Below are 27,525 nucleotides of genomic sequence, written 5' to 3'. Positions count from 1 at the left end.
CCGATCCTAAAAGCTCACCCTGAGCAAGCTCAGGTGAGCTAAAAAAAGAATAATGAAGAACGAGATTACTGTCCTTTCCGTTCCAAAGTACCAGAATTATATTTCGAAACTGAACGGACAGCATTTAAGGATTAGATAAGCTGATACAAAAGCGTAAAACTAATTTAAATTAATTCATAAAAGCGCAAACAGAAAAGAAAAAAATATTAATGACTAAAAGAAATTAACTTAAATTAAACTAAAGTATTAAAACAAATATCAACTTGTAGGGTAGCACTCAATAGACCATGTTTTTAATTAGGGTACAAATCGTATATATAATAGTGCAAGTTGTTTTTAAAAAGAAAATTAGTAACATTCAATTTACCCTCAGCAGTTACAATTGCCCGGAATTTTATCTTTGGTGTCGACATCGTTGTTTTTGGCATTGCTGATAAGAACAACAAGTTTTTATCTGTTTCTAATACAAATACCCTATCGTTGTACTGCGCGTCAATGCTAAATCCTTTATAACTATCTTTCGATGTTTTAACAATGAGTTCACACTGCGTAAAAATAAAATATATAACGTAGCAATTCATAAACAAAATAACTTAACTAAAATACCAGTTAATTATCATTAAGTACATATACAAACATCAAGGCATAAAGTAAAAAATAATCTAAAGTGAACTAACAAATCATGATCAAATTTTCATTTATAGTAGGACTTGAGAAACTTTAAAACTAAAAAAAAGACATTTGGCTACAAAACAGCATAATTTTGTAAGAACAACACCTTGTTAACGTGAAGTCATTTACGTTACAACAATTGTAATTGAAACATTTCCCCATATTAAATTTATAACAAATTAGTTGTATTTCTATGTTAACTTATAGAACAAAATTGACTTCAAAGTGATACAAGCTCAAAATTATTTAAGAATCCCCATTACAAGATATGTGTCAGGCAACCATTAATTCAAAAACGTAAATCTTACAAATTATAAAAAGATGAATTTACTAACTTACATTGGAACGATTATAGAACTTAAGGTTTCAGTGATAAAAAAATCGAATGCATACCTCAGATAGTGAAACATTTGTGAAAACAAATTTGGCAAACCGTCCTGGTACAAAATTAACAATCCATAGTATGTCATAGTCTAACATTGCCGTTAGAGGGTAACTGAGAGATGTTACTATAGAGGCTCTATCTATGTACTGTACGCTTCGAAAAAACGACTCTTTTTGGTAAGCCCTCGGAAAGGATACCGTAAATACTGTGTTGATAACAAGAAGATAATACATTTGGTAAAATGATAAAAAAGAACAAAAACAAATTCAAAATCCTGGTAGGATTTCCACAATCAGAACCGCATTGAACTGCAAAATTGCATGAAGCACACACGTTAAAATGATGCCATCAATTCACTTAAAATATTTTAAATCTTTTTACTTGAATTGAATGCAATATAGAGCGAATTATAAGCGAGAGGTTTTGAGCACTAAATCACGAGGTTATTTGTCGTACTCGAGGGTTGTAAGACCTTGCGTACGACCATTCTGGGAGTTTTTATATATTTTGTTTTAATTATTTCTAGCTTATAATAATTCTCCTATCGTGATGATATGCAACATTCGAAATCCTTATACAACCTTTATATGCCTTGAGTTACGTAGTTGTAGTATTGATATGGAAACGTAAATGAACCGTTGAAAAAAGTAGCAATGGAAATTCAAAAATTTGTTTTATTCAAACTCTTCCATGAATTACTAAAATTTATTTCAATTTTATTTTTCTATTCTTAAGTAAACTTGTAGTGCGCAATTTCAAGTAAAAGCATTATTTCCCTTAAAATCTCCAGTTAACGCACCCTTATTGAGTAAACAAATTTTCAAAGAATCAAAGAAAAAATCCTCTCATCTTTTGTATGGTTTGAGCCGAGTAGAAATGCAACTTCACAAAATCATCGATTGCGATTAAATATATCAGAAAAGCATAGCTATACTATTGTCGCATTCGATTACATATATACTATTTAATTGATTAGGCCATTTATATCCGTATATTGCCTGTCCTAAGCAATCAGAATAGAGAATTTAATACCAAAAGAAAGAAAAAAGATGAATGACAAAAACTCTGAAGGAGGGTGCCTACAGGGGAATCCAATCCGCAATGCTTTTGTTGGGTTATCTAAACATACGAAGGCTGTAAGATAAGTTAGCAGACTGGTTAAATGGGAATTAGTTACGACGTAGTACCGTCTCAAATTAATTTATGTTCAAACAAATGAAGTTCTTTTTATGACTAAGTACAAAAAGAAAATAAAAATCAATCAGACATGTTCCGTATTAATGTAGTTTAAATACAGTGCATCAACGTACCCCGTAACACGACGTTATATAACAGGCCAAGCTAATGTCATATCATTTAAGCTGCGAATACATTTCGATGAAGCCAAAAGGACATGCATTTTCTGCTTGGAGATTCACTTCTAGAAGGTTTACTTAGAAAATATAGCAACAATGAGCTGGAACACATTTAAATCTAAATCGTTGTCCTTTTTGTTGACGCTTTAGAAATGGAAACACTCGAGGCTTGATCATAAAGAGAGTGAACTAGAGATTCAAATTCAAGAACACTGATCTCAAACATTGCTGAATGGGCTCATTGAGCAGGCGCGTTTACCTAGTGTAAAATGACACGTGTGAGACCTAAACTTAGTCAAGTTTTGTACAAAGTTTAATGTTTGGGCGTATTTTCAAATAAGTGTCTGATACCATGACTATACTTCTACTTACTGTTTCTGTAACAACAACTTAAATTCACAGCATACAGCGTTCAAATTATTCGAAAAGAACGTCAAAGTACTTATGTCAAAGCCATAACACTATCCTGTTATTTTACGTTAACGTTAACAAAATATTATGTTTAAAACGGAGTGTTCCGAATGACGCTACTTCTTGGAGTTTTCAAATATTATTGCAGAAAGAACGTTTTATGGTTCAAAATTGGAACAATCAAGAAAAAAGAAATGTTTTCGGTTAGATATACATGTTAACTGATCATTGTTATTTTTGTAAATACCTTTACCATACATATTTGTTTTTTTTAAGTATGCAGCTTCATAACGATGCATTATTAGAAAGATCCTATTAAAAATAAGGGAATTATAGCCAGTGCCTATGAACTTATTATACAGCCCACGTTGAACTTAAATACTATCTTAATATTCAATGCTTGGAACCAGTGAGGTAATTCCTGCAAGGGTAAATAATATTTGGAATACAATTACACAAACTTTCACTTTTTCACGAGCGTCGTATTTCTACATAAAACGTTATGATGACAACTGCTGACAAAAACTTGATAAGTTAGCCATTTCATATCTTTAATGTCTGATTGACGTCAAATTTGAATATAATTTCACTTAAAGATGATGAAACAAGTTGGTGGAATATATTGGATAAAAAACAACAGATAATAAAACATGAATAAATTAGAAGTACAAATTAGCTTCAATACGTTTTATTTTTATTTGCTGAATCGTGTGCATGTTACTATCACAGGGAACAGGCGTTTAGGACAACGATTTGATAAACAGATGCTCAAATTGTAGAAACAATTTTATGATTGCGGTACACATGCATCTATTCTAATTAAATGGAATATGAAGATGCAAGACCCTTAGTCATGTCACCTTTTGAACAACCTTGTACTTCCCATAAAATACCCAAATTCATACTTGACCTAGAAGAAAAACAACATTTCTAACAAATGTCTGGGATATTTGGATAAAAAACAGTATGAGGGTTATTCAAATATGAATACAGCTGAGTCCATTTTCAGTAGTGCTTAACAAAATGTGCCAAAATTTCAGACACTGAAATATAGCCTAACCGAGATTAATTCCCTTTTGCTATTTTCTTCTAACAAGATGTTTTGTGAGCCTCGGAAATAGAAACGAGATACAATGGGCAATTAATTGCGAATAAGGAGGGTGAGGAATACCGACAATCTTTCCTGTTTTAGATTTTTCCGCACAATGGCCGCTTTGTTTGACGAAGCATTGTCATGCAACAACTTGGCAACACGGAGACCAGTCGCTGGTGACGTTTTTTTTTTTTTTAATTTTATGAAGGACCTTGCCTTGCCTTAGTAAAACTTGGCATTTACAGATTTACCATTTGGTACGGCAAATAGAAAAGCAAAACCTTGATTGGTAAAGAAAATTACACACATGACATTTGAACGTTCATGGTGTGTTTTGCTTCAAAGGGTCTTCGACTTCTTTAGGTTACTCATATTTTGTTACGTATCGTTTTCTTGGCTCATAAACGTGAGCCCATGTCTCATCGCCAGTGATGATAATTGCCAAAGATCGGTTGTTGTATTAGGGAAGTGTTTCAACAATTGTTTGTAGATTCTTACCCGAGCAAGTTTTTGGTCTTTTGTAAGGAGATGGAGTAACCATCTGACACATTTCCTTCTTATTCTAAATCACACCGGAGAATTGTATAAGCGGCTTAGAAACCAACGCATTAAGATATATACAAAGTCTTATTAGTAAATTTTACATAAGAAGCAATCAAATCCTTTACTATCTCAACTGGTTTCGGCGAATTAGCAGTAATAGGCCTGTGTGCATAGGGTGCATATTTTACTGAATCCAGACAACTTTTACATTTCTAACATCACAGTGTTTCAGAAGAAAAAGAAAGTTGTTATGAACACGACATATTTCATTTAATATATAATATAATATATAATATTCATCTAATATAAATCATGCAATTGTTAAAGCTAGACTGAACTGATGTACACATGTATTGTATCAATTGAGAGCTTACACAACCATCAATGCAATACATATACATTGTTCGTGCAAACATGGTCTAAAGCGACATATTGTCCTAGTTGCATCCATATTTGAACACCCCTCTTTGCCTCTAAAGAGTTAAACTTTCTCCATATAGAGGTTGTATGACCTAGTTTTTCACTAGGTAAACCATATAATTTGACCTTGAAAACATCAAAACAACATTTCTGATCTATTTCTAGGATATTTGGATCAAACAGTAAACTGTAAAGTGTTGACAAGGTTTTTTTCTTTCATGACTTAATTTTTGAACCCAGGTGACTAACAATCGAACTTCACCTAGAAATAATCAAACTAACCTTTCTGACCAAGTCATTTTTATTTCTTTTTCTTTTTTTTATTCAATTTATCATAGTCAATTTGTATACTACATGCTTAAAGAAAAATAATATTTATAATCTCTTTTACAAACATTTTTGTTTGAGGCTTTCGTTCGAAAAATAACTGAAAGTGATTAAAAATAAATTCATTAATCATCATACGAAAATCCAATACACGCACATGAGAAGTGATACTGCCACAGACATATCAAAAACTTATATTGCACAGTTAAAAAAATGATAAATTATTTCATGACGAAATAATGACATACCATTGTTTTGTAGCTTGACAAACCACTGACTGCCTTTTGTAATTTTATGACTTTTCCATATTCCAAGTTTACTACCCATATAGTGATAACAAAGTCCCTTTTCATTGATACTGGCAACACTACAACCTTTTTTAGATTTACAAAGATGTTTACATCCCTCAACACCTGTATTGCTAATGAAAGATGAGTTTCCGGATCGCAATTCTTGATCAAGAGGGAGCATTTCAGATGAACTGCTGCTGGTTTGGTCAATGATACCTGTTTACAAAACAGAGCAGTTCTCAGTAATATACATCTATCATAAAGATACCAAAACTAAATGAAAAAGTAACGTTGTAAATAACAACAAGAAAATTGAAAAAGTGGCCATCTTTATAATTAAATTTTAGCTTAATTCCAAATCTTTGGAGACATTATTAGTCAAAAGAAAATGATCCATTAAACTTTATACTTACTTGTCAATTTACAACCGTAAAACATAAAACTTAAGCATCGTTGTTTATGTGTTGGATTTGCAAGTATTTCATTGAATTTTACGTATCTGGCTTTAATTGGACTAGGAAAAGTAAATGTCTGTTCTGTTGTATTTAAACTTCGGGGGAAAATTCGAAATTCCTGAAAATAATGAATTACAGATACTTTATGAATTACAGATACTTCCACATATTCATTTCATTCTTATAAGCAAAAATAGAGCAGATATTATCTACTTTGGAGAAATTGTTTATAATAAAGCAAAAAATCTTATTGATGTATTATCTCATGATATTTATAGATTATCTAGCTTATTGTAAATGATATGTGAATTGTTTGTCAAATGTATGTCAAGTTCACCTCTAACCCAAAGTGCATGGTATATGATACTCTTTCATAATTTTAGAGGTAATTTCACACTTCCCTGTTTTGATCCATTCTCAATAAATCCAACGCATATAACCTGTTATTTTGCCGATTAAGTTTAAGTTTAAGACAAGCACGATCAAATAATTTGCATCCATAGATTGATTTGTTCATACGGGAGTGATCACTAAATGTTGATTGTATCATAGTTTGGGGACCTTTCTGTTGAAAAAGTGTCAGAGTTAAATCGTATACATATACATGCACAGTGCGGTAACTGGAGTGCAGGTATCAGTTACCCGCACTCCCGATAATGCCAGTTGATTGGTTCATTTTTGCTGGGGTTTACATATTGTGACGGCAGAGAAAGGGAAAGCGGCAGAACTATCATATTCAGATGCTCGATCATTGGTTACTTTTTCCCGGGGTTTAAAATTGTGACAACAGGGAACGTGTTTTTATGTTTGACTATGATACAAAAGAGAAAAAACACCAAAACACTCGGCTACGCCCCCTCGTACAAATCAGATAGCCTCGTGTTTCGGTGCTGTTTCTATTACTAATCAATTAAATGTGAAAATACGGACTTTAATAAATCGTTTAGCATCGACTTATGTCGGATGGTATCGGAATAACCGGGAACTACTCACGCGTTCTTTTGGCAGTTTATGAGACCTATATTTAGTACATTTTTTCATGTAAGAGGAAATTGTCCACTGTGAGGTCATTACTTGATAAGATTTCAATATGTCGTGTTGAATGCACATTCATTAGAGTCAACAACCCATCACTTAATACATAGATATACACTTACTGACAGAACGATAGACAGAAATTTGGGATAAAATGTATAGACAAGACGCGACAAAATATCCCTATACTCCTATTATAATAGAAAATGAGGTGAGAGACACAAGTGACAGTAATTGTATTCCTCAAATTCATCACAGAGTATTGCTATTGTTATTTTATTGATGTTAAAAAACAAACAGTTGACAAGATGGTAAATACCCTTAACTGAAAATAAAATAAAATGATACAATCATGATTGTCAAACAACTTGAATAATGACCATATAGAGAAACCTTATGGTAACGTTACATTGTAAAAAAACTAAATAATCTCTATTTCATGTTTTTATTGCTAACATTCCCCTTCGTCGATTTTTTGTGGTACTAGTGGTCTGTTTTGTGTGCATAACGACACATTTTGACTCAGATACAAGTAAATGTTTATTTTTTAGAAAAAGCCAACATTACTTTTATAAACTTAATTAATGCTTTTAAAGCATGTCAGGTGATTATCACCTCAGTCAAGTGAATGTGAACTTATTTGTTATAAAAGTAACACAAATAAAAGCAAAGCGGTGTTTTGATTGGCATACAATACACTTGAACACTCTTACAATACTTACATACTAACTGACAAATTGTAACAGAAACAAAACATTATAACAGGACACCGAAAGAAAAACCCAAAAAACAAATGCTGTTTAACAATGAAAGCAAAATTTTGGGTAAAATAAGTCTTTTTATAATTATGCTAGTGAGAAACGGTAAGTGCAGCATAACACAAAAATATCTTTATACTACTTTTAATTTAGGTATTAGATATCTAATTGACAATGTGTCAATAGTCACAAAAAGCATCATTTAACTTAATCTATATTATCTATCAATTGGGACATTGTCATAGCTTCAGAAACAGTTCTTATCATTTGTGCAAAATTAAGTTTACCATCTTATCTTGAGTTGGGGATTTTAACAATTTAATTTGTGGCACTACCTACTTTCACTCATTTAAGACTAAAAAGTAGATAATTATTATCCAACTCAACTCTTCTTCAATACACACTTCTGAATCTTTATTTGTATGCATATTATTTCTTTAAATCCATCCATAACTTGTAAGAAAATATCTGAATTCACCATATTCGATTCAATGCACAAATTAAATTTCCCGTTATGAAATTGGGACGCAGCAAGAAATAACGATCCTTGCAAACGTATTCATTAAAAAAATCATTGTATGTACAAGTATGTTTTATAAATTATTCATACATGCATGTCACATTGAATATTAGAAAGAATATGAGATTACCCTGTCCTTGTATTCCTTGAGGCGATCCTTATCCGCGCCAAAATATAAACTGAAAGTGCTCCATCCATCAAAATCTTTGGATAAGGATACACCAACTCCTTCTATTTTTGTTAATGAAATAAGATCCACCTAGATGAATTAAGATAATATTTACTGGAATTAGTGTGTTGAATATTGCTGATGTATCTCAATTTAAAAGGAATTTGGTCAATGATATAAGATATCTAATACCATAAAATAATTATGTTTAAAATATTTTGCATCGCATGTGAGAAAAACAAGATACTTATATATGGATGTTGTTTGTCAGTGTAAGATACATGATCCGAGGGGAAATTTGTAGCAGATAATTGACATTTCTACAACAAAATATTATTATTCATAACATTTATTTATGAGAAATCACTTAAGAACGACATTTTATTTTCCAGAAGTAATTCATGAAATTATTCAAATTTTACAATCAATATTCAAAACACGTACCGAAAATGTGCTAATTATGAGCAATGCACTTAAAAGAAACGTTACCTTAATCATATATGCTACATGTATTATCAACTAACAAAAAATAGTGCAAGAATGTCATTGAAATAGTTAATATTCCTGTGAAATTATTAACTGTGAAATATATTGTTTAGTTATACAATCGTGTGACGAAAGTTGGAATCATATTCATATCATTATCCGCCAGTTGGCTCGAATTGTTTGTACATTATTGTCAAGAAACGAAAGATTCGTCTACATGGTATATGAATTTGTATTTGAAACTTAAAAAGAGGTGATGTTGAATTCTACCTACATATTTTTGCATTGCTATATTATGAGCAAATTGTCGGTCAGTTTATAGATTCTGAAATACATGTTTCATACAGACAACAAAATTTAAGAAAATATCTTTATTTTAAGTCACCTAACACAGAGAATTTCATTATTGAAAACATTAATTTATCCAGTTATTTTATTTAGAAAGCATTATATCAACCTGGCATAACTTTTACGAATATATATTAACTAATAATTAGCCATTGAGAACATTTCTTTATATAGTTATTATGTTGATAAAAATATACATCGACATACTTTTTTAAGTTAAATCATGAATAATCATTAATCTATGAATACATTATCATTGTTCTCAGTTGTTTAAGTATACAGAATGAATTCAACAAACCAGTATCCAAGGTGTCAGGTCTGTTAAGTCCTGAACCCAACAAATAATCTTTGACCTCTCATCTTGGACCACCTCTTGGACCTCATCTTGGACCTTATCTTGGACCTCATCTATAGGCTTGACCGTGGGCCTGATCGTGGGCCTGATCGTGATCGTGGGCCTGATCGGGGGTCTGATCGTGGGTCTGATCGTGTACCTCGATTTATGATTCTTAACAAATAGACGTTTCACTCGAGAATATGAAACATAACTGCCGGATACCTGGGTCTCTTGTACATCAATACTTTCAAAACATGGCTCACCGTTTTCTAAATGTTAGAGAAATAAATATAAGAATTAACTGAATCAGAAAAACAACAATTTCACAAATATACTTGAATAATAGACTTAACTAGATTATATCCGAATGTATGGTAGCACAGATGTTACATTTGCAGTATTATTTTACCTTTTGGCCACAATTTTTTATGTGCTAATAAGTAGTGGTCACACCATTATATGTCGTGACCACGAGATAATACCTTGAGGCAACAAGATAATAAGTGGTGAACACAATATAATAAGTCGTTGCCATAAGATAGTAAGTTGTCAACACAAGATAATAAGTCGTGGCCACAAGATGAAATAATACTGCAAATGTCACCTGTCACCATAAGAATGTCACATCACATAATAATGGTTTATTGAAGCAATATATCCATTTTATAGAAATAACTTCTTTTATACATATTACTTGATTGTAAACGTTTGTAACATGAAGCAGACGAGTGTGCCCTGTATGATGTAATTAAGGATGTAACATGGATTTAAGTGAAGTTTTGTATATGTTTATAATTATACTTCTTAAACAATTTCATCACATCCATTATTACTATTATTATTATTACAGCAAATGTTTCTATACATTATAATTAAATGGTAAACTAAGCATTTATTTTTTATTGAAAAGAAAAACTGGCTTAGATTTTATTATTATTTACATGAAATAATTTAGTCGGTAATGTCTTAACAAATAATGCTTTTCGAAACATACAATGTTGATAAGTTTTCATTTAAGCATCAGATTTATGACATAAAACCATTAAGAAATTGCGCAAAAAGGTTGTTAACATCTAATAAGTAAATCAGGTTACATTTGTTTATCCCTGTGATTCAGTTAGCAGTATTAAAGACACATTATGCTTAAGAAACAAATATTTGTTTACTAATTTAGAAAGGATTCACGTGAATTTTATAATGTCTATATAACCGTTTAGAGAATGCTACATACTTTAAATTTGAAGAAAATAGCAATAAATGTGAATCATTGTGTCATGAACAAAGTAGTATTTGGACTTCAATACAGAATACTCATTCACTGTAACTGTACTTATTGCCTAAACAGCTTCAGATGAAAAAGACGGTTAAGGTAATGGTCCAATTAATAACTTTTAGGATACTATGAAAGTACACCGATATTACAAAACTTTTGAAAAATAAACTAAAATAATTTCTGAGTCATAACGGCCTTTAAGTGAATTGGTCAACAAAGGAAGGTATGTAATAACATAAACAATCATTTAAATAGTATAAAATATTGTACGTGATAACAAACCACGAACACATTATATATTTATGTTGTTGGTAAGTTTATCTGGCACTTGGTGATCGGATTTTACATATCATAGCAAATAATAAATCTCAGCAGTATCACTGTTTATATACTAAATATCACTTACACTTTCAATATTTTCCCCCAATGTACTTATGGAAGATGTTCCCATTGCAGACCAATCCACTTTAATTAGACTTTAATACTTATGTTCTAGCATGCAAAATCATGGTATAGTACTTAAATACATCACTCTACACAAAAGACTCTATACATTTGAGTTTTTCTTTTTATAATTTTAGATAGTATACGTACGTGCGTCTATACTTGATATAAATATCTTATACGACACGTTCCCGTATATCTTTTTATCGAAGTTAAACCTGAAAAATCGACCTCGTGTCCTCCTGAAATTTAACGATTTAATAATATAATACTAAATATCGTTTAAGAGCGATTTTTTTCAAGATGTTTATATGATACAGACCAGTCGTAATAAAAATGTGGTAAAACTTATTTCTTCAAAAATGTTTTCTCGATTAGATAAATTATTAACATTTTGAGAAAAAAGGTCCTCCTCTTGCCAAGTTCTGAAAAATCAATCATAAAGATTAGACCGGCAAAGGTGAGTTATTTTAGACATTTTTATATTCTGCTTTATAAATGTTATGGGAAAATATGTTTGTGGATAAATATAATTGTCCACCAAGCAGTCGATTATGCAAATGACAAAATGTATCATATGATTTTGTGATTTTAAACACAATCTGTAACAGAGATTATGATTAAAAGAGTGTTTATCTTTAACTCATTGTTATACTTTGTTTCCTTTTGTGCAGTTATCTAAAATGACGCAGAAATGACCATATATTTTAGTATGTATATGCACAAGTTATTTTTTTTTCTTTCCTACATTGTTCTATGGAAGCATATTGTGACCAAAATCACGAACGTCTAAGGTTTTTTTGAAATGTTAAATTTGACTTTTTTCAAAGAGTTGTCATGTTTTATGAATTGTGGAAATCATAATGAAATCAAATAATATGTTCACTTCGTGTAAATAAAACGTATTTTGTAATACATAATGCATTTCTAAACGAAATGTTTATATTTCAGTAATTTACATGAAAATAGAAAGCGTATCCAAACATGGTGTTATCAAGCTAAAAATATTGCCTATTAATGAGGAGGTTGTGACTGGTACTTTATACATTACTTTTACTTCTTAAGAAAGTTTAATATCTTATGTTTGTAACTATGTGTTATTCAGTCAATCTGGACAATTTGGATAAGTATTATAATCTAATTCTATTGTCAAAATGCAATAGATTTCACTTACTAAAATGTTTTAAAAACAAAATTTACTAAAATACTAGGATGACATATTCGGAGAAAAAATAAAATGAGGTGTTAACAAACCAGACTTAAAAATTGCATTCCCATTTTAAAACATTTAGTTCTTTTTTAAACATATTAAATTAGTTTAAAATGTTTTCTTCCGAATGCTGTTTAGCTTGGACCTCTCTTCTTGGACTTAATCTACCCTTATGATACCATAGCCAGTTGTATATATATTTAATTAATGGTTTCCATGTGGTTTTCAGCATTTATAGAGGAGTTGTTGCGTAATGAGTTAGAAGATGGATGTGCACGTGACTAATTCACAAAGGGGGTGGATTTTGAGAGGAAAATGGCATTTTAATTATATCTTTTAAATGAATGTGAAAAAACCAATCTGGTGTCTTTCAGGTAGGTAAATACAACAGAAAGTGATATACCAACATAAATTTACATCATTATCTCACAGCATTATTAACGATATACTAGATGCACATACAAAAGGGTTTACTCATACAAACATTATCTAAGGCAAGGCGTTTCCTATTATATCATTTTAATACTTTTTTTTGATAATGTTTTTGGATTTTTATATATTTTATTTTCAGAGGAAGGGTTAAAGATTAATTAATATATGGGAATATTGATATCAAAGAAATCAATAATAAGCGAGAGGTAACAGCCTGATGCCGGGCTTATACGTTTTGTCGAACATAAATTGATACGCTGATTGGATGTGGCATGAGTTTTCCATATCCAAGTTGAGAGAAGCTAAATATACCCTTTTTGAAAATGTCTATCATTTTTTAAAAAACTTTAACAGGTAAATCAAAGAAAACTGTTTATATTTTAGATACACTGTTGCTGTAACAGATTCAGTTTCGTGTGCTGCTGCATAGATAACCTTTCTACAAGGAATCCACATGTGTACAGGCTAAATATTTTTCTTTTAAAAGTGTTTTATGTTTAATGTACCCTTAAAATTTCCCAAAGCAGTGCATTTCTCATTGACTGAAATATGACTCATCTTTAACTTTTACATTCTAGGAATTAGTAAAATGATAACAGTTTTTTTGTTTGCTTTCATGTCATTTCAAGCTTTACTGGTGTCATGGAATACGTTAACTGTCTCTTATATGTTATTTTAAGCGCCTACAACCACCAATATTCAATAAACTGGTTGGTGATAGCTTTGCCACATAATAAACTCCAAAATCTAGCCAGTACTCGAAACTACAGTGGTAAGAAGAAAGTGTTTTGAAGTCAGGGACCTTAAACACTCGACCCAAACTGCCGATTTAGTTTTTGTATGGAAGCCAAGGTGCCATTTTGTTCAGTTTTTCCTAACTATTTGGCACATTATAATGTCTCACAGTGCTTCTTTTACGTGATTATTTACATGCTTTAATTCCGTTATGACAATATTACATGATATATGATTACTAAAGAAAAAATATATTCATTGCAAAGGCTTAACGTGCCTCAATTATGTATGATTTATTTGTAGATAATTAAATATACATGTAGAAGTATTAATCTAAATATACAACCCTAGCTTACTTTACACTATAGTACCTACATTTTCAGTTTGACATAAAATTGTTTCATTAAAAAGGCAGATTGGAAAGTTCGCTTATTTTAATTATCATCTTATGTTGTAACAACTTTTAAAGATGCAATACAACGTGTCTCTGTGAAAAGGGATCAATAGCACCAACCGCAACAGTTGAGACATAAATTTAGCATTGTATATAAGCAGGACAATATGCACATGTCTAGTGTTGTCCGACTTTATGAATATGATGTAATGACATAGTATGTTTACAGTGTATTAACGTGAAGAAGATTCATTTTATTTTAAAATGTCTTTTTATAATAAATTTTGTACATACATTGTATATTTACCCTTTGCGAGGAAATTATTAATTTATTATTAATGTTTAATACCAGTCTGAATGATAATGTATAAATTATGTAGTGTTGCGGCTTTTTAATGTAATGAACTTTTGTTTAAGTGTTTTAGATTAAATAAAGCATGCTTGTGTAATTATGTGTTACTTTTTAATGACCATATTTGCGTAGAGTAAGTTAAAACTCACATGATTTCAATACGTGAAATTTTAAAACATTTTATACAATTTTTAGGACCTTTTTTCCTGTAGCAACAAATATATAATAGTTAACAAATATGCAAATGTCTTTTTTTGAAGGACTTCGTTTGAGGTTGGGTCTTATTTTTGGCTGAAATGCTACATGGTTACGTTTAAGCAGCCTTCACCTTTTCTTAAGTTAAAATATGTTATTCTTAGATTAATCATTTCATGTTAGGAATTAAGGTGGTAAATCTCTATATACCTCCGTTCTCCATAGTGATATAATGCACTTGCCAAAGATTAAGTTACTGAAATACTTAGTTTGAACAACACACAATTGTTTTTCCAACAAAAAATAAAAGCTGATGGGCGCTTATACGAATTGTTTGATGTGTGGATGGTTTTTGTTTAATTAAAGGAATAAGGAACAATTCCTAATAACATAGACTTTTCTGAAACATGTGTCATGAATCTGAATTTGTTGAACTCTAAGAAAATGTATAATAATTCAAACATAATTATAGTTAGGCTTCAATAACATGACCCTTTTCATTTAAAACATTATGTATATCTTTATTATATTTGTTAAAACTAAGAAAGACGAATCGAATGTTTTATCTGCAATTGTTCGGAATTTCGAATATTAAAATGAGTCTTGCATGTTTATATCTACAATTTGTCACATCACGATATATCAACAATACAAATATATTATGCGATGAAAAACATGAATATAGATCTGATATCGGTCACTTTTGTACAAAATTATATGGTAAATATCAATGATTAAAAAACGACGATAAACGTCTGACATGTTCAATATTTATTAATTACGGAGAACAATCAGAGAACAATTGATGTAATGTGGTTTTTTTCCGTTTTAAATAAATATATTATATAAAGTAGTTATTTAACGATGTTATGCATAATTTCTTTAAGATTAAAGAAAGTGTACATATGTATTTTGGATGCTATCGCAAAAGTTCTTTAAACTTTTCAGAATTTTGAATTTTAGTGTAATGTTGTAAGTGCGCATGCGTGAAAATAGTGGTCAGAAAACTGTTAATAAATATAAATAAACTGAAATTATTATATTTATGATGGATTAAAATAGGGATTGTTATAGTCAATAAGCAAGAGAGCACATGGAATTATATTATGTGTAAGATTTAAATTGGTGAAAAGTCAGAGAAGAGGAATGCTGGACGTCCAAGATCACAAAAGAGATCTGTTTCGCAAATATCACCAACCCAACTGAGCGAAACTCACGAGGTAAAATATTTGCTAAGTGTGAAGTTTCACCCAATACTAAAATGTTTCAACAGGGATATATGTACTTATGAACGCTTATACACATCAGGCAAATATTAACTGTAGTCCCCAAAATCGAAACATGAACAATGGGTATGCAATGAACAATATCCCGAGGATGAACAGTAGTCTTCAAAACCAGTCGTATCAAGTGTCTTCTCATTATTCGTTTACAACACCTGCTCAACAGCCAATACACAATACACCAGTACCCCTAGTTCTAATTATAACCAAAATGATAATGGATAAGCTGGAATCAATGGATCAACGAGAAAATTAGACAATTCTGAAAAACGGGTGACGCGCATTGACGAAAAAGAAGGTTCTTTGTAAAGACGAATATCTAGCTTTGAATCCGATTTGGTTGAGCAACGGCGCAAGTTAAATGAAACAGAAGCAAGTCGTTAATATGATTCAATCTTCTGTGACACCCTTAAGCAAAAATAAGACCAAATTGACAAAACGATAAGAGGGAGCAAAATCCAAAATGACAGCGTTCGTAAAAACGTTGACACTCTTAAATATGAAAATCAGTGGATTTATGAGGAAGAGGACGATTTGCAAGCAACGTCAATGAGAGACAATTTGCTATACTTTGGATTCCCGGAGGAAAATACAATTGAAGACCGAAGGGTAGGAAATGTTCGTCAAACAAAGCTTCAAATTAAGAATGCGCCAGAAACCATTACATTTGATAGAGCACATCGCTTAGACAAACATACTGCATGCAAAAATATCCTATAGTTGCGAAGTTCAACTTTCATCCTGACACACGTTTCATTAAACAATCAATGTATGACAAAATGAAAGGTACAGACTATAGGGTCAGTGACCTTGGAGTTAACTTTAAGTAAAATGGGTCTTTGACTGATGCAATGAAATCTTTATCAGAGCACACATTAAAAGCTGTAAACAGCCTTTATTCAATCTTCCCAAGAATAAAGTTTGATGTTAAGACTAATCTATTGATCTTTGACAGGATGGTAGAACCAATACAACTATATTGTGCTGATGTTTTTGGTATTTACAAGACATAAGTTCTGGATAGAATTCAAATGAAGTTCTGTACAAAGATTCTAGGTGTTAAAATGTCTAGTACTTGGAGAAGATATCCGATATCGATTTTATGTAAAGAGAGAGTTTTGAATCTTTGGAAGAAAGACAAAACAGAAATAAAAGTTCGCTTATTTATTTTTCAACTGCAATATCAAGAATCATACAATCAAAATTGCAAATTTTGGGCAAAACATGTTAAATCGCTTCTTGATTCTCTCGGGTACGGCTATATTTGGTACAATTTTCTATGACTTTCTTAAAACGCAGATTAAGATATCAGTTTAAGCAAGAATGGAGTGGTTCTTTTCGTAGTATGTATAAACTCGATTATTATGTGAAATTCAAAAAAGTATTTGGTTATGAAAAATATCTTGATTTTATTGAAAATGACTATTAAATTTTGAGGAAACTATTTACTTGTTTCAGGTTAACAGCGCACTCGCTAGCTATCGAAACTGGGAGACACATAGGAACTGATAGAATATATAGAATTTGTCGATTATTGCAATTGTAATGTAATTGGAAGAGAGTACCACTTTCTAATGACCTGTCAAATATATTCAAATATTCGTACCAAATACATGCCTCATATTTCGTGGCCAAATCTTAATTTATTCAACCGTATGATGGGTTAAAAAACTGTATTGAATATGTGTAAATATCTTAAAGAAGCATATACTGTTAGATATGATGTCTTATAATTGTACACTTTTTCTGATCACTATGAATATATAATTATGTATATTTGTTGATAAATATAGCTTCATGTAAAATTGATGTATATGTTTGTATATATGATCAATATTTGAAGTATTTTTTCTGTTCATAAGCCAAAGGCAAATTTTTTTCGATATTTGCTAATAAAATTTGTTGTTGTTGTTGTTGTTTGTTATAAAGTGTCCCCTTTACTTCAGAGTATTAGAGTGTTTAGTATGTATAAGGGCTAAACAATACACATTTACAGTCATCTGGTCGTCTCGCCTGTTTAACAAACTTGCAAAATAGTTTGGTTTCGGTAATTTATTGCTAATGACGTCTTCTAAGGAAAAAGAGTGTGGCATACTGAGACAGAGGGCCAAATGCATCGACTCGTGCATCGGTATTTAGCTCTCGCGGTGGCACTCATTAACTTAATATTCAGTGTGCCTTTGCTACACCTATAAAGTGTTTGTCAACACAAAAAACGGACATGAAATAGCTGTCATATTCGTTCTGTTCTATATGAAATATATGTAAATTTATCACAAAAAAACAAACACCCATATAGCCTTGTTTTCTTCAATTTCCAGAGTTCAAAAGGTTCATCAAATCAACATCAACCCCTTTCTACTCATGTTTTCATTGTTATAGTAAAAAAACTCCAAATCAAACCATTGTTGTAACTATAGTAAATATTTTATGTCAACGTATCAGAAAAGGTGGGGTGACGTGAAGGGATCATTATACATTGTTAAGAAAAGTATTGATTGTATTGGACTCATACACAGCTGCAAAACCTAAGTCACACTAAGTCACACTCGGCTTACGCCTCTTCAATTATAGTTTGACAGATGTGTACTCGTTCAAAATAATTCAGTATTGTCCTCAGCTTTGCATGTTAATCTCATATTATCATAATTTAAACAAACACAAAACATTTACCTATAATTATACATAAATGCGATGCAGCTTTCATACAATAATTTTATTAAATAGAATCAGTAGCTGAAATGTTGTAAATAAAAACACTTTCGATACAAACACATCATTATTTTTGTTGGGAAAATGACGTCAATTCAGAAAAACGCCCTGATACGTCACATGCAAAACTCTAAGAACTCGCTCGCTCTATTCAACATCACAAATGCAAAGTGCATCTCTGCACGATTTTGCCGCGGCTCGACGCTGATTTTACGTTATACAAAACAAATTGTGCGGGACATCTGTATTAAAACAGGTGCTGAACTTATAGACACATATTCATCGTTCGTTTATGGAGACGGTAAAATAGTGAATCACTATTTAGCTAGATATGGGATACATCACAATATATATTGATCCAAGGCACTCGTAGCAGCAAAAAATCGGTGCGTATACATCGTAAAAAGGAAATGGAATCATGCTAATGGAGAAATGCGGTCGAGATACTATGGAAAAGAAAACTTATGTGCAGGCAGTCCGAGATACAGACAATATAATTTAAACAGACATGAAAAGGTTGACAACTTTTCTAGACGTAGGTTCTATGACCAAACTTGGAGTGAAACTTCACTTAATAATATTGTTCGCCACACCAGACCCTGAAGTGTATTTGCAAACGACAGAAGACCCGGAAGTGAAAATTATTATTATGGACAGAATAGCGTTAGAATAAATAGGAATTAGGAAATATCCGACAGGAACTGAAATTTTGAAAATCAACAATTTGAAACATACAACTGTATTTATAATGAGGTAAATACTTATAAATCTATATTGAAACAAGATCTTTATGGCGATTTTCAAACTAATATATCTATCGGTTCTAATGAAACTATTTTGAAAACTCAAATCTCACTTAATATTTAAAATAGGACATGTATTAAATGCGAAATAGTATTTGATAAATGCTTTTGTGCAAATCGATCTTTCAATATCACAAACTCTTCTTATATACAACAAATGTTTTAGATGAAAATATGAATTATAAAGATAAAACATCAAATATTATAAATAATTCCGAGCTATTGTTAGAAACGCCATGTACTAAATTCACTAATCAGGGGCGCAATCGTTCTGAGAAGCATCTGAAAAACAATTTATTAATAAGTAAACACACACACGTATGTAAAACAACTAAACAACAGTAATACAAAATGCAGTTGACAGCTTATTACTTTTTGATGGAATCAGACATTTTTATTGCTAATCTCAATAGACAGCATTTATTACCAAAGTTAGATGAAATTGAACAAATATTAAACAATTCAAAATCACCAAAGAGCATTGGCTTATGTGAGACATCCGTAAATGATAATATTAATAATAATTACGTTTACATACGAAATAATAACTGCGAGAGACGAGATAGATCAAATAGGAAGGGTGGTGGAATCATTTCTTCCATTTCTAAAGATATTACATATAAACGTCGAAAAGACTTTGAAATAAATGATATTGAGTCAATCTGGTTCCAAACTGCAAATTCTTCCTTTTAAATTTTATTTATCGTCCTCAGTCCTGGATTGATTTGTACGAAAAGCAATGTGAAATGGTCGATACTTCACTAATTGAATATTTTATAATGGACGATTTAAATATCCCTTATTTACCAGGACAGGAAACGATATATTTAGAAACACAAAATGGAAGAACACAATGACTAAGATCGGTTTAATACAATTAATAATACATCCGCCGAGAACAACAAAAAAATTCATCTATAATTAATCATATACAATGTATATGCAAATAATACTTAGAACATGAAGGACACTTTCGTCTCATCTCTATCTAAGATTGATCATTTATGCATGGTTTATTCAACTAAACCTGACAAAAAATGGGTTGCAAAAGGTGATAAAATAAAGATTGACTTTTTGTGAAGAAAATTTTCAACGTGATCGTTTAACATCTGGTATAGATAATACTGAAATAATTACAAAATCAAATAACTCTTTAACTTTCTTTTACTCTGTTTTAATATAAGCAAAACATGCGCAAACGAAACGCGTAAAACGGGAGCACCAACCTAGTTGGTTTACGGATGAAATTTAAAAAAAACGATAAATTTGCGCAATAAGTGCCATAATAAAGGAGATTTCGATCAGTACAAAATTTTAAGAAACAAAGTTACTGAGTTAATTAGAAAGGCTAAGAAAAATATTTCTTTAATAATGCCACTGAAGAGAATAAGGACTCAAAGTATGTATGGAAAAACTTGAAAGAAGCTTTTAACATCAATCAAACTAAACGAAAAACACTTCAGTCTAAAATAAAAAAAAACAACAAATGATGGAGTTTTTGAAAATGATTTAGAAATTTAGGGTTTTTGGATAGACGAATATTTGATCAATATTTCAAATATCATTACCATAACCAGTTTTTTCTGAAAACAATTTTTTCCACTTTAAAATAAAAGATTGATACATAACTATTCCTTATATAAAGACCATGGAAGTAAAGCAAATTATTTCAAAATTGAACACAAATAAATCTACAGGCCTTGATGGTATTGGCCCCGCAATTTTAAAAAGCTCTGGGGATACTATTATTTTTTTCATAACATCTATTATAAATAATAGCATTCATTTTGGTATTTTTCCTGATAAACTTAAGGAAGCTTGTGTCTTGCAATTGTTTAAATAAGGAAGTAGAGACTTTTCTGTGAATTATCGCCGAATTTCAATTCAACCAACCATCTCAAAAATATTTGAACGACATATTGCGTCACGTTTTCAGACATTTTTTTCAAAATACAAAAATTATACATGACAGACAATCAGGGTTTTGAAAAACAATTCTTGCAATACAGCATTACTTAGATCAATTGATGCCTAAATCAAAGATATTGATAATGGTAAAATGAAAGGTGCTATTTTCCTTGAATTCAGAAAAGCGTTTGATCTTGTCAATCATGAAATTTTGATCTGAAAAAGCTGTAACTGTCTTTCGTACCTATTAATCAAACAGAAAACAGACAGTTCAAGTAGATTTTTAAAAATCTGACATTTTACTGGTAAAACAAGTAGTTCCCCAAGGATCCATTCTTGGGCCCTTACTTTTTTGATTTATATAAATGATATAGCTATACTCCGAAATGATCTTAATACAGACTTGTATGCGGATGACTCTACACTTTACCAATCCGGTGACTGTTTACTTGAAATACAAGCTAATTTACAAAAAGATTTAAATTATATAAATGATTGGTGTATCCTTAAGAATATGTCTTTGCACCCAATTAAAACAAAATGCATGATAATTGTTTCTTCAAAAAAGGTGAAGAAATGTAATAAACTCCTTCTGAAAGTAAAAGATACAACTCTTGAAAATGCTACAGTTCAAAAGTTATTGGGCATTTATGTAGATAATACATAAAACTAGCATTATCAAATAGACTTTGTTTGCAAAAAAAGTAAATACAAAAAAAAATGCTATCTTCAAACATATCATTTTTAACCTTACTGATGAAGTAAAAACGATATATTACAACGCTTACAACCTTCCTGTGCTTGATAATTGTTATACGGTGTGGGGAAAGGACACATACTCATACATCAAGAAAGTAAACTCAATTCAAAAAAGAACTGGACAAATTATACTAAATAGACCGATACGTTCACCAACATTTGATCTTTTTTATTAACATTAAGGCTGAAATTCAATTTCAGAGTGAAATACCACACAGCAATTATGGTGTGTAAATCCTTTAACAACGTGACACCGTTATATATGAGTGTAATCTTTAGCTTCCTCTCACAATGAATTACATAATTTACGTTCAATCGCTCATAAAGATCTTGTTCTGAAAAGTATATTTCATACAAATTATTAAAAGGATTCCTTTTCTTATTTCAGTTTTGGCGTTATAATTATTATTATTGTTATTATTACCTGAGGTATATTTTGCCAGGAATACGGGTTTTTGTGACGCTATCAATGTTACAGCTAGACATCCCCAATGAGGTCGCTCGTGGTACATCACTGACATAACACTCGACAATAGTAGCTTGCTACAAGAAAAGATTGTGAATGTTCGATAGCAAAATCCTTAAATTATGTTATTGATTAAATTAATATTTAAGGTACAACTTTTGTATACAATACCACCATTCTTCAAATATGTTTTCGTTTTTTGCGGCTATTAAACGCTAGCTTCTAAATAGCCGCATGCAGCTCGGAACAAGATGTATATGTATTGGGTTATAGAGATATCGTCAAATTAGTACAGTAATGAGTTAAGTCTTTCTAAAATTACTAGGAGTTAACCCGTTTCTTCAATAAAGTAATAAAAGTCTAATGAGTTTAGCAGGCGCAGACTTTTTTTGCAAAATATATATATACACGCTAGTTTTTTAAAAGTTAACAAATAGGTTATAACACACTGAATGACATATTTATGTCAGAAAAAGTTGATAACCTGCTGTAATCCATCCTTTCAAATTAAATTATTTGTTGCCATTGTAAAATTTGCTTTATGATGTATTGAAAGTAAAATGCGATTATTTAAGCAATGCATGATGAAGCTGTCCCACTCTCCATGAATAAGGTGAAATCATTTAAAACAAGCAAAGTTTATAATGATATATATAACCTTCAACTTCAGGTTCTTCAAATGTTTTGAAGGTCAATTAATGCAATATGATTTAGTTTATTCAAATTTATGTTAGATCGATTGTGTTAAAAGGTAAAAGCTTATTGAAACACTGTCTATTCCATTCCTAGAATCAACCAGTACTAATCAATGGATGTAAAGCATGCTGCTCTTACCACTAACGGGGCTAGAACACATGCGGGCTTTGATGTTTCGATTACTTGTCCGACGCGTTATTTACTAGACCACACCGCCACTCCAAAAATGATTAATTCGATTCAAACAGTACAGGCCTGGTCAGACTGCTCAGATGTTCAGACGGGTATCTCATAAAACGTTGCATGCTTGGCCATAGCAGGGTAGAAAAAAATGTTTAGTACTTGTCATCGTCGGAACCCACGGTACGTGTCCAATATTTACCACATTCAATGTTATGGTTTACGGTAAATAGCCTGGGTTACCAAGGATGAGAATTTGCATAATCATACTTACTAAACTTGAAGTATCCAGCTCAATTATTACAACTTCCAGTAATTGCTGACAGTCCAGATAATATCCGTATGAGTCTGAAATGAAATAATAACTCGTATAATATGACAACGCATTTAGTTCATGTCAGGGATTTAACCCAAAATGATCGATTACAAATAAGAACTATACACCTTTCTATCAAAAAGTGCATGTATATGTGTTTTTACATTTTCAATATATAAATTTGTCTACAATATCTTAAAATGTTAATTTAATGGCTGCATTCCAGCACTTTTTTTAGCCTAATGTGACGCCACAATGTGTTATTTCGATCTATTGTATAACCCGTCATTTTTTTTCAATATTCCCCAGGGGTGTTTATCTATATAGACTTGAGAAAACGTAATATTCTAGTTCTCTCCCCAGACAATATCAATATCTAATGAATGGCTTTCGATGTAAATATGCATAGCGATGAAAAATTACATTAAAATATTTGTTCGGTATAATAAAAAATAACACGACGATCAGGGCAATAGTGCATATAAGCAACCCTTGAACTGAAAAAGCACTCCTAGTTTCGCCTCGGGTGTTATGTGAGGTTATCAGGTGTAAAATGCAAATATGCACTATTACTCTTTTACATTTTCAACCGTGCAAACATGTGTGGTATAGATGTTCAAGACAATATGCTAAATCCTACCTTTACGCAGGTTTTGTTCAGTATGGTTAAGAATCAATTCTGAAATTCGCACAAACAGGAAAGATTAGCAATACATTTATAAATAACACATCATATCACGACTGTAAACCGGTTGCGTGTAAAACAGCTCATTACATGCGTTATTTGTTGACAAGATTTGCACTAACGTAAGTTTTTGTATGGAACGCCTGGACTGCCTTAAATGTAGAATGACTGATATACCTGGTTAAAGGTCATTCTGTTGACTCCGAGATACAATGTGCTTGGTGGCAATCCCAATATGCTGGGTGGAAATCTTAATGTGCTCAGTTATTGAAGTGTTATGTTGTGTGCTGACTGTATTTTATTCAGTCAAGACAATGTATTGTCGGGTGCATTAGTCGTTATGTTCAGTTCTTAAAACAAACAGGCATGTGGTAACACAATTATATTAAGTTAAAAGATATGTTGTAAGGTGTTACAGTTATTATGTTTGGTTATAATAATATGCTATTTGGTGCGCTTCTGTTTATGTTCAAACATGAACATAAACAGTTGAGTAGTTTATCATTTTGTTTGGTTGAGGCAGTGTATTTTTGGGTGATACCTTCATTATTTTCAAGTGCAATGACATGCTGTTGGGTGCTTTATTCATTATGTTCAGTTGTGAAATAATATTGTTAAATTGTACCATCATTTTCTTGTGTGCTGATTATATCGTCTTCAGTCAAGTCAATCCTTCGTATCGTTCGGTACAAAGGTCATTATATTCAGTTATGAAAAAGAACTGTAAAACAGTTTCTTGTTGCTTTTATTATGTTCAGTTAAGATTATTAGGACTGTTGAATGGTACTATCATTATGTTCAGTTAAGATGATATACTGTTCGGTACAGAGGTCGTTATGTTCAGTAGTGAAATAATGAGTCAACGGTATCACACAACAGTTTATGTTCACCACTGAACATAATGACCTCTGCACCGAACAGTATATCATCTTAACTGAACATAATGATAGTACCATTCAACAGTCCTTTATCACGACTAAACAAAATGAATAAAGCACCAGACAGCATGTCATTGCAACTGAAAATTATGAAATTATCACCAAAAAATACACTGTCGTAGCCAAACAAAATGATACATGTTATACCACTCAACTGTAAATTTTTATGGTTAAACATAAAGATAAGCATGATTATAACCGAATTATAAGTCTTACACACTACAACACATCTTTTTAACTCAACATAATTGTGTTACCACATGCCTGTTTGTTTTGAGAACTGAACATAACGACTTATGAACCCGACAATACATAGACTTGGCTGAAGAAAATGTAATAAGCACACAACAAATCACTTCAATAACTGAGCACATTGGAATTTCAACCCAGCATATTGGGATTTCGACGGAGCATATTGTTTCTCAAACTCAATAGAACGATATGAGTTATTCTACACATACGACAGTCCAGGCGTTCCATATTTGTTATTCTTGCAACAGTCGGTTGCTAAAGATATCAAAAAAAGTTATGTATTGAAAAAGTGACATGAAATAAGGAAGTATCTTGTGATGACGTTCCTCTTGTATATCGTGCTGATTTGAATATATACTTTTATGGAAAATAACACAAAAACGTATTAAATGCGATTTATTACATTAACACATCAATTGTGTAAAATATAATGTTTGTCTTAGTTGTGCCAACATACTTACCAATAAAATACAATGTTCTTAGAGCTATAAATATTCATATTTGGTAAGATTGAACAAAATGGTTGCGGCATTGGCAAGCTAGGAGGAAACATTTTGTTCCGTGTGAAATAGCTTCATTGCAATTGTGTTTTTCCCAAACCCCAAAACTAAACATTGAACGCGCCACAACGTATGCTTGTTTCAAACTGGATGCACAAGGTACATTCTTTGATGCCATTATTTAAAGAGATACTTTTATGCAGCAATCGATTGCATGAATAACGAAAAACTTACTGAAGGTGAATCCTGTCAAAAATAGCGCACAGCTCATTTTACCGTAATGAGCTATTCTACTCGCAACCGATTTATGGGTGTTAACATAATCATCTTATAATATTTTTGTCTTTGAAAATGTTATTCTCCTTAAGGCAAGGGAGAACTGAAATTTAATACAGACAAACGCAGCAACTATTTTAATGTGAATGTCAGGAATTAAAAGGTTTAACTTGGGGCGTGGACGGTAACTTGCACTTTCCAGTACCGTCCATGAACAGGCTCAATCAAATCGAGCCTGCATATTTTCAATTTTGCGGTGTTGGGCTTTCTTTAGGGATTCTGTTTACCTCTATTACATATATTATTTTTATTTATCTATTAAATCCTAGTTATCAGAAATAAAGCATTAATTCTATGACAAGTGAGATTATTCTCCTCTTAAATAAAGTGAGATTATGCCCATCCAAGGGTATATAGTGAATGAAAAGGTGAAAGTCATTCAAAAATTACATTTGACTTAATTCTCATCTATTCTATAATTTACTTCGCATGAAAAGTATAACTCACATACTGTAAAGAATTTTCTATAGATATCCATCGGAATTTACATATTATGTAAAACTCATGAAAAGCGTGGGCAGTCTTTTTATTTTTGAGGCAGATTTATACTTTATCCCAATTATTTTTTACAAATATTGGTCAATCTGCATAATAATTGTTAATCGTTTAAATAAATAGTCAGATATATTCAGCTATTCTTACCGAGCATGATGTCACTTTAATTTTGATATTTTCCCCTAAAGAACGTTTTTTTTTATACTTTCTGACTGAAGTTAGCTTGATATTTTTTGTTGTAAAAATATAAATTCTACAAATGAGTGTAATTAAATTATAAACAATACTGCAATGGCTTCAGAATTGATCATCATGATCATAAAGAAATCTGTCACTAAGATGCAAGCATTTCAGATTGTAAAGAATATTTTGTATTGCATGCCATAAAATGTCTTCAATAATATATATGATAGTGTTATTGAACATACCTGTAGCCAGTTCATAGTCAATGTTCACGACTTAAAACAGAAAAAAAGAACAAACAAACATTAAACATTCACCCCGACACTTTCTGAAATTATGAACAGATAATGTTCTGAAAACTCAATCTTTAGAGA

The 27,525-nt window shown here is 31.2% G+C and overlaps 1 protein-coding gene across 1 annotated transcript in view; it reads right to left on the bottom strand.

Moving 5' to 3' along the window:
- Positions 1 to 27,426, bottom strand: part of LOC132716900 (uncharacterized) — a gene marked incomplete at its 5' end in the record, with an annotated part of 51,704 nt that extends 24,278 nt beyond the window's left edge. The window contains 11 exons of the mRNA XM_060700235.1: positions 368 to 545; positions 1,066 to 1,262; positions 5,455 to 5,712; positions 5,910 to 6,069; positions 8,395 to 8,523; positions 9,566 to 9,873; positions 11,472 to 11,563; positions 22,529 to 22,647; positions 23,721 to 23,794; positions 24,403 to 24,441; positions 27,397 to 27,426. Of these exons, the coding sequence (XP_060556218.1) occupies positions 368 to 545; positions 1,066 to 1,262; positions 5,455 to 5,712; positions 5,910 to 6,069; positions 8,395 to 8,523; positions 9,566 to 9,873; positions 11,472 to 11,563; positions 22,529 to 22,647; positions 23,721 to 23,794; positions 24,403 to 24,441; positions 27,397 to 27,426 (1,584 nt within the window). The remainder of the gene's footprint in view (positions 1 to 367; positions 546 to 1,065; positions 1,263 to 5,454; positions 5,713 to 5,909; positions 6,070 to 8,394; positions 8,524 to 9,565; positions 9,874 to 11,471; positions 11,564 to 22,528; positions 22,648 to 23,720; positions 23,795 to 24,402; positions 24,442 to 27,396) is intronic.
- Between the last annotated feature and the right edge of the window lie 99 nt (positions 27,427 to 27,525).

The sequence above is a fragment of the Ruditapes philippinarum genome, unplaced genomic scaffold (genome assembly GCF_026571515.1).
Source record: "Ruditapes philippinarum isolate M1 unplaced genomic scaffold, ASM2657151v2 ctg6618_1_1_1_1, whole genome shotgun sequence".
In the NCBI taxonomy this organism is placed as follows: domain Eukaryota; kingdom Metazoa; phylum Mollusca; class Bivalvia; order Venerida; family Veneridae; genus Ruditapes; species Ruditapes philippinarum.
Note: the sequence above shows the minus strand (reverse complement) of the source record. Positions and strands in the feature narration are given on the sequence as shown.